At 32.3% G+C, this 9,475-nt stretch overlaps 1 protein-coding gene across 3 annotated transcripts in view; it reads right to left on the reverse strand.

The window, feature by feature from the left end:
- The window catches only part of LOC125058258 (pantothenate kinase 3), a 33,767-nt gene extending 24,368 nt beyond the window's left edge, over nt 1-9,399 (reverse strand). For 2 of the 3 annotated variants that reach the window (XM_047662296.1, XM_047662295.1), the window contains exons 1-2: nt 9,227-9,399; nt 8,338-8,429 (exon numbers count right to left, since the gene is read on the reverse strand). Coding sequence is in view for 1 of the 3 variants with exons in the window: in XM_047662294.1 (XP_047518250.1) it covers nt 936-971 (36 nt within the window). In the remaining 2 variants the exon portion in view is untranslated. Of the gene's footprint in view, nt 1-935; nt 1,128-8,337; nt 8,430-9,226 lie in introns of those variants that run through there. The other variant, XM_047662294.1, reaches the window with a different exon arrangement.
- Between the last annotated feature and the right edge of the window lie 76 nt (nt 9,400-9,475).

The raw sequence follows: 9,475 nt of genomic DNA on the forward strand, positions 1-9,475 counted from the left end.
TCAAATGCACATTTGGTAGTAATAAATTGATTCCTAAATGAAAATAGATACTTTTATCGCTTCTGGTATTTAAAGTAGATAAAATATATCTTTCAGGCTACACCATTTGGACAAATATTATTTTAATGCAGCAGACGAAGTCGCGGACACTAGTAAGTAAATATTTTTACAAAAATATCGAAGATTTTAATAATTATGTTAAATATTCTCGTTTAATATAAACGCGAATTATAATAAACTCAAGGTGACCTTTAGACTGTTAACCGTTAAATATAATATTTAACTACAGTTATTACTTATTAACTAAGTATATTGGACAACTATGGAAAAGAGCAAGGGCAAGAAGAAGAGGGATTCTCAAAAAAGAAAGAAGCCATGGATAGAGATACTTTACTTCTGTAATAATTGGAATTAAAACGGATTTTAATTATTATTATAAATAGGAATATAAGCTTGTTTATATGAGAAAAGAACGTTTTCACTATCTATATAAAAATTATCGTGTTACAGTATTTTGATACTCATTTGAATGGCTAGACTGATTCCTTTTTTTTAATGTAACACGGGGCAAATGCACACTTACATTGCAAGTGCGTTGCCGGCCTTTTAACAGATGACACGCTCTACGTTGGTATTCGGTTAGTCTAACATATGCTATGCGATTCCAAAGACAGTGAAATCATAGTTTACAGAGTAACCTTGCTCAAAGACAATTTTCCTATAACATCATTGATTGAAAACATAATTAGTATTACGTACTTTGCATTATCTAACTTACAAAGTTCAAATCAAGTAAGATATAAATCAATAGAAATCATTGAAAGGTCGCCGCGAATACGTCGTTTTGATTTAATCACCATCTCAATACTGGTGACAATTGTAAAAATCTTTTCATTACGGAAATGTTTACGCAATAAACAAACATACACACTTACTTGATGAATAACTATAACGCCGCTCTTCTCTTCCATTTCGTATCACAGATATAATAATCACTATATATCACAGCATTCACTAAGTTTACGTAATAAATAAATTAATATACAATCAATAATATAACATAAAAATAAATTATAATAAACTAGAACACACCATACTTCTATAACTACACGTAAATCTAACATACAGGAGCGCGCGACGCGAGCGCCGAACGTTTTGTGAATGACAATTCACCGTGTTGCCAGATACAAGTAAACAAACCGCCATTTTTATTAAACTCAACGAACAATTTTTTTTTTGCAAAGGGTAAAAAATGTTAAACTCGCGTCAGGGCACGTGACCTGATCGAAAATTCGTAAGACGGATGGAGAGTAGACAGCTGGCGCGGCGTATTTAATGTAATATAAATTGTCATATTTGTGTACAATAGCGCAATAAATAAATATTGTATTTTACTACATAAATGAAACTTTTACACTGATAATTAAAGCAATTTGTACAAAATTATTCCCTAACTATTCCAAAATACCAAAAATGCACAACGTTAATATTCAAGTTTTCACTTCTGCCGGTACTCCCGGAGTGCAACCCGTCGTTTTTTTATAGAACAAATATGAATCCCTTCGACGTCGTTATAACAGATTTCGACTGTATATAATAAATATGTATAATCTTACTTTAATTTAAGTGCTTGAGCCTGCTTGAACCTCTCAACCCTAAAGCGTTTGACCACGGTACCAATAGCCTTTTCAATGTGCGCTTTCAACACTCGCATATAGGCTGAAGGAAAACATCGTGAGTCAGGCTGTGGGGCAGTCAGGCACAGAAGGTTGATCACCTACTTGGCTACTTGTCTATCTAGAGCAATCTGAGGCCAAGACCTGCAGTTTGCAGCGCTATTGTTTTGAATATAAAACGTCAAACAAATCGTGCTTCCGAAATGCAATTCTCAATACACCGTACAGTATTAAAATCAAAATTAATAAAAATAATTTCGCTCACATTTGGCCATTTCGTGGCATGTTGCAACACAGAAATAGATATTACGCACGCACATTGATAAGGAAAGTGAACCAAACGGGTCACTCGGTGAATATTTAACATAAATATGTATACAAATACTTAATTATCACATTCAAAACCAGACGCAATTCAAATGCCTCATTAGTTTTTCTTATACATAAAAATATCGTTTCAATAAGTCCCCATAAATGCTATTTTAAAACAAATGAACCTATATGTCTAGGTAATAAAAGGGCCTGGGACTTGTGCTAGTGCTACTTCTAATTAATTTGCGATATTTGTTTTAAAATAAGTGTTGTTTAATAATTTGCTATTTTAAAAGAGTACCGAGAGTTTTTTACGCCGGCTTTTTCACTCGGCCTACACCTTCTGTCTTCTTTGCCGATGAGTAGGGATGCCTACAGATTCAAATTTAATGACGTGGAATAAGTGATACCTGTATCTTATGTTCCATAATAAACATATTTTCATGGTTGCAGCTCTTTACAAACATTGTGTAAAACTAAAACTTGGCGATGAAAGAGTGGCAGAGAGTTTATAGCCAGTTCTTCTCTTCCGTTCTACGCTCTTGATTTGAGAACTGGCAGTAAATGTAAAATTTAGAAGCATTTAATGTATATTACTTTTTTGACCTTCATAAGTGTACATTGTGTAACCTATATGAATAAATGATTTTGACTTTGACTATTTATGAGTCCAAAAAAATCGCGCTCTATGTCCTTATGCCAAGGATTAAAAAATTAAATAAAATCTATTTTGACTTTGTTACGTACACAAAACTCTCTAATATAGACAAATGAGAAGGTCGTAACACTGGACTGTGATATGTGCGCCTCAAGGCGCGCGGAAGTCAATATTATTTTTGATAAATCAAAAAAAAATAATGCGCAATACTAAATAATTAATATAACTTAGTAAATATTATGTGTTCGCCGCGGTTTTAATAATTTTTGGAACGGAAAGGTTATGTGCATGTTATGTATTAAATATATATATATATATATACAGTCAAACCTGGATAAGTGGGCTCAATGGAGCGCGATTTTCTCTTAAAGAGGTTTCTCACTAACCCGAGTTTCTAACATACAGAAGGGTCTCACATATAGAGGTCTAAAAAAGTATAGAAAACAATAAGAGACGTTCATTGGTTTGAATAAAATAAGAGTATCTTGAAATTTAAGAATTAGTAGTAATATTATTTATTAGTAGAAATAGAGGTTCACGCGTGAAAAATGACTGTGACTTATACAGGTTTCATGTTTCTCTCTTATAAATGTTTTAGGAGAGCAAAATAACACGGTCAATTCAAATTCAAATTAAAAAATCATTTATTAATTTAGGTAGCACAATGTACACTTATGAACGTCATTAAGAAATACATATAATAGTACATAAATACATATCAAATGCTTGCATGCAAATGATTTTACATTTACTGCCAGTTATCAAATCAAGTATAACGGAAGAGAAGAACTGGCTTCAATATTCTCATTATTTTTATATTATTTTATTATGTATGCTTAAATCTTTAAAACTACGAAACGGATTTTGATGCGTTTTTTTAATATATAGAGTGATTGAAGAGGAAGGTTTATATGTATAATAAGTCATAGGTTTATATGTATGTATATTAGTAGAGAAATACTGTTATTTTTGAGGTTTCTAATGCGATGTCTTAAATATAGACATTTTTTCCGCTTACATTCCAAATGCAGGCTGAACCCTACGAGATTTATCAAACTAATGTACTAAGTATTGTACACATTGAAAAGGTCTACAGAAAACTCCGCGATGGTATTCCTATATCTATCTCTTTTAGATATCCCACAAAATCATTTTTTTGTCATTTACTTTTTACGATTTTAACCAATACAGCATTAACCCTTATCCAATTAAATACCTTAAATACATTATTGATTTAATATAGATCTACATGGCCCTTTACAGGTTATGATTTAAAGATAGCAGGAAATCTAATTTTATACCCGTGCGAATCCGGGGCGAGTCGCTAGTAATGTTAATAAAAACCTAAAGAGCAGGGTAGACCAAGTGACAGCCAAGCACTTTCTATATGCGCATTTAACATTCACTCTATTGTAAAAAACATCGTGAGCAAGACACAATAATCGGCATGTCAGGATATTTTCCACCCTACAAAGGATGTGAGCAAATATTTAAAGAGGCGGGAAAACTTCGACTTTGTTTAGCAGTAACGATTTACTTTTTCCTTAGAAATTTAGTATTAATTGTCGTTTGTTTAATGTTACTTTCTGTTTTCTTTTATTTATTTTGTCTTTTTGTCTATTAATGTACTTACTTATTGTTTATCTATGTTGTCGATCGGTTTTATTTTATAGTATATATGTTAGCTGTAATAAATAAATAAAGAAAAGATAACGAAACTGAACTGCTCTCAAAGAAATACTTTTCTCGTCCCAATATCAATCATTGAAACTCCGCTCCTGTCGTATGTATAACATAATTTAGGCTTTTCAATACTGGTGTACTACCTGTACTAACATATGGCCCTCAAACTTGGGCGCTCACTAAAGCATATCCATCGCTACAAGTGTCAGAGATCGATGGAAAGATGTATGGGGAAGAGAAGAATAGATAAAATAAATAATACATAATTAAAAAGCACAACTAAGGTAGCAGATGTTACAATAACAATAAAAAAACTTAACTAAAAATTGGCGGACATGGCAAGAGGAACATAAAAGTGGAACAAGAAAGTAAACTGGTGCCCATGGTACAATAAACGCAAAAGAGGAAGACAATTTAGAAGGTGCATAGACCACAATATAAACAGCAGGTGATACATGGCACAGTATAGACAGAAATGCGGCATTTGGAGGAGGCCTTTGCCAAAGAAGGGCACACAAATGAGAAAAAATAAGATGATATAAATGTATTTAAATGTAAAGTATGTGAAATAAAATGTATTCTTATTATTCGTTTTAGAGTTCATCCATCACATGGATACCTCTGAGAACAAATCCCTATTTAGAGTAGTGCGAGTGGCTGGTGATATATAATAACGAATCCATGATATCATGGGGCAAAAGTTTTTAAACCAATTTTTTTTTTTTTTATGTAATAGGAGGCAAACGGGCAGGAGGCTCACCTGATGTTAAGTGATACCGCCGTCCATGGACACTTACAATGCCAGAAGACTCGCAAGTGCGTTGCCGGCCTTTCAAGAATTGGTACGCTCTTTTCTTGAAGGACCCTAAGTCGAATTGGATCAGAAATACTTCTGTGGGCAGCTGGTTCCACATAGTGGTGGTGTGAGGCAAAAACTGCCTTAGAAAATGCTCCGTTGTGGAACGACGGACGTCGAGGTGATACGGATGGTATTTTGTATTTTGCCTTGACGTCCGCTGATGAAACTCAGCTGCAGGTATTAGACCGAACAACTCCTCTGAACACTCTCCATGGTAAATGCGGTAGAAGATGCAGAGAGATCCCACATCTCTACGCAGCGCCAAGGGATCAAGCCAAACGTTAATAACAATTTAACATTGTTAATAACGTTCATATATGTATTAATTGACTATAATTCTCCTAAAAATGCTAATCAAAGCGTTAATATTTATAACGCAATGACCTCTTTGCATAAGGGTATTCGCGTTAGAGGTGTGCCTTACACATTTGTATGTTTGTTTAATAAATTAACACTCAATGTTTACGAGTTTAACAAAGTCACAGCGATGACGTGAAGGGTAGGCATATACTCAGCCAGAAATACTTTGTTAACGCAAAGTCGTATGTAGGCATCGCTAAATTATAAAAAGTAATAGAAAAAAGGGTGCGTGTACTTATGTACGCGCGTAAGAAATTATACTTCTTTTGCATTATTAAAAAAAGTTTTTTATTGCATGCAAATAAATCATTACAATTAAATAAAAACTAGAAAAGAAGTCATTATAGTCAATAAAGTTCAGTTTACATTTGAAAAATAAAATAAATAAATTATTATTCTCTTACAAATGTAACATAAATTCTATTATTATTCGAATGTTGTTTTTAAATTATGTCCAATGCTGTAGCATCTTCCGTGGGCAACTTCATTCTGTTAATTTTGTGTCACGGTGCGCGCGCATCGTACAATTTCACTCTCATCAATTTTTCATAACGCGCCTAAATAAGTATAACTTCAAAAATACATAATACTGTGCAAAGACCGAGGACCTACAATACTTGTATAACGATTTTAATCTTTATGACATTGAATTTTTTACGAAACTTATCTAATTTAATTCAATGACAACATTATCAGAAGATAATGTATACAGGTCCGAATAACAATATCCTTAACAGTCAGAATGAATACGACCAAAACAAGCGACAAATCTATATATATAAAAATGAAACCCGTTTTCCGTTGTCACGACATAACATGAAAACGGCTTGACCGATTTGGCAAATTCTTTTTTTATAATATTCTTTGAAGTACGAGGATGGTTCTTACGGAGAGAAAAATTAAAAAAAATGAGTGAAAAAGTCTAAAAACAACACTTTTCTATATTCCCATACATAATATTCGTAATAATACTTAAAAGTCAATTTGAACTTTAATACCATATCATAAAGTTCAAGTGTTAGTGGAGGGGTTCCGGGAAGGTAAATTTTTATTTTTTGACATAATGTATTTGTTGTCTTATCAGCTTTCTTTTTTTATCTTAGCTAGACCGGTATCCCGAATAGCAGAATAAGTATTTAAAAAAATAAAGAAGCGACTGTTAGGCGGTACGATGTTCGCCAGGCCAGCTAGTGTTTAATAAATTAATCAATAAGTGTTGTGAGAAAATTTAAATGCTATGTGTGTGTGAGAATATGACACCAAAGACAATAAAAATGCCTCTATTAATTTAATTGGTCAACAGTTAATCAATCATAGCGATACAAATATTTCTGTTTAAATAACTTTGAATTAACTAGAATGTAACTACTTATTTCTTAAACTATTTTATACTGCTAAATGTTATTACAACTGAAACTAAAAAGCTTACAAATTGCAGAACATGGACAAGAGGAGTGCAGGAACATAAGGGATGAAAGCGAGATAGGAATCCTGGAACAGGAAATCGTGCTTCTCATTAATTGTAACAAGACATCCAATTAGTAAACTATGTAACTACTAGCAGACCAGCCAACCGTTGCTGTGGCTAAGGTTTTTGTTATATTACATAGTAGCAAACTATTCAAGGGAAACGGTAGGAGAACACCAGTCATGGGGACCACCATGCTGTTTTGTTGCCATTAAATTGTAGCTTATGTGAAACGTTGGTACTTTCAACACAGCACCATCTGTTAGAATTGTATCAAATAATAAACAAATATTTTGCAATAAAATAATATTGCGGGTATAAATTGAGATGTAAGCTATCCTATCTTTTAAGTTGGATCAAACTACACACGGTGTGCAAATTTGATTGATATTGGTTCGGTAGTTTAGGAGTCCATTGCGGACAAACAATGTGATACGTATTTTATATATATTAAGATGGATAATTGTAAAGAACTTGACTTTTAATTAGAGGTAAACAGAAACATACATTTAAATTATTATTTATGTAAGAGTATGGTGAGCAAACAGGAACGCTCAAATCAAGAGTTGAATGGTGAAGGAAAGGACAGGAACTGACAAAATCAAACAAATATGTTTTATATATTATATATTACAATTAGGGATGCATCCGATACCGATACCGATATATCGGCGATACTTTGAGTTTGCCGATATATCGGTATCGGCGATATTTTACTTGCCGATACAACGATACTTTTCAAATTTCGCGCTTTAAAAAAAGTAATGTGTATAATGTAAACGCGCATCTTGTTTGATCTGGGGCGTGGGAAACGAGGCACGGACTATCTATGCCTCCGCCTAGTCCCGCTTAGTCCCCGCGTATTCCATTTCGTTAGACACTTTAGTTTTTTTGTAACTGCTATCGCGCGTAGTATTTTTTCAATACCAAATTAAATAAAATACAGAATTACAAAAACCTTATCAATGTTAATTTTAATTATTAACAGTTACTTATTTTATTTTAATTTAACTATTACTCTTAATTCTTAATTTTATTTACCTTTAATCTTATTCAAAGTTTGTGACTGTTTATATTTTATAATAAAAATTAAAAACTTTAACCAAACGTGATATATTTTACCTTAATTTAATTTGAATTCAATAAGCATTAGTATCGGTATCGGAATCGGCGATATTTCTATAAGAGTATCGGTATCGGTATCGTATCGCAAAAAGGCGTATCGATGCATCCCTAGTTACAATTCTCATATGATTGTTAAAAATGTCCCAATTTATATTTAACTTGACATATCATATGAGAAATAATCGAAAACACTTACCTAATACCATATCTGAATAGTTGTGAAGAATTTCTTCTAAAAACCAAATGTGTACGGCTACTGAGATTTATGTCACCTTTGCCCCATAATTTCTGAAAATATTTTGTATGTATCAATAATGGCAATAGAAAATACGATAAGAAATTTCTCAGCTACAAAGACAGGCTCCGACACTTTTTTTTTTTAAAGAGCTCATTAATTTCAATATGAGTCTTAGGTGACTGTTGATGTGAGAATAAAAACTAAAAACAGACATTATAAACCTTTAAAACTTGTCCAAATTATCATTTGAACTGTACTTCCATTTATTATTTATTCTTTTGACATTCAATTCAAACTGTTCAGATAAAAAATCTAAATATCACAAGACTGTGTTTATCTAGATCTCACTTGTATACATTTCTTTTGTACTGAGATATTTTTAGTTCTTACCGAGATACAAAAGAATATTTACTTTAAAATATACGAGAGTATATTTGCTTAGGAACTTATTAGATAATGGTTGGTACTTTCTACTCACAATTTCATTAAGATATAATACAATCAGTATGAATTAAGATGACTATACACGCTGCGTGTAACCCAAAAGACTGTGCTTTCACAAAAATAACTGTTTAACTACAATGTCTTAAAATATACGGTTAAATGAAACCGGTTTACAAATTATAAACATCTACGTTACTGGGGTAATTCAATATTTGCGTTTTATTGCATCTAGTAAAAGTTTTATATACTTACATATTTGAAGAAAACATTCGACCTAGGTATTTATTTAACCAACTTTTATATAAAAAGCGATTTCGCAATAAATGGTACACATTTGCTATGTGATAAAATCGTCAACACATAAACCTATGTCAAAGGTTATCTTGTTTTTACAATTACTTACCTCTTAATTTGTGGAGATTATCGTTACGGAATTAAAGCCTTGATCAACAAATAAATACTTATCGCCGATTATAAATGCAATAGATTAACGTAAAATAGAAATTATAAACCAACTCGATTTAATGACGTCTATTTTTAGAAATAGAATGTAGAGGTGAACCACAGAAAGCACTGAAACCTGAATAGACAGTAGATTGAAGTTTAAACTGTTGACAGACAGTAGCCAATTATCTGTCAAAGGGATATCGAT

This window comes from Pieris napi, chromosome 18 (genome assembly GCF_905475465.1).
Source record: "Pieris napi chromosome 18, ilPieNapi1.2, whole genome shotgun sequence".
NCBI classification, from domain to species: Eukaryota; Metazoa; Arthropoda; class Insecta; order Lepidoptera; family Pieridae; genus Pieris; species Pieris napi.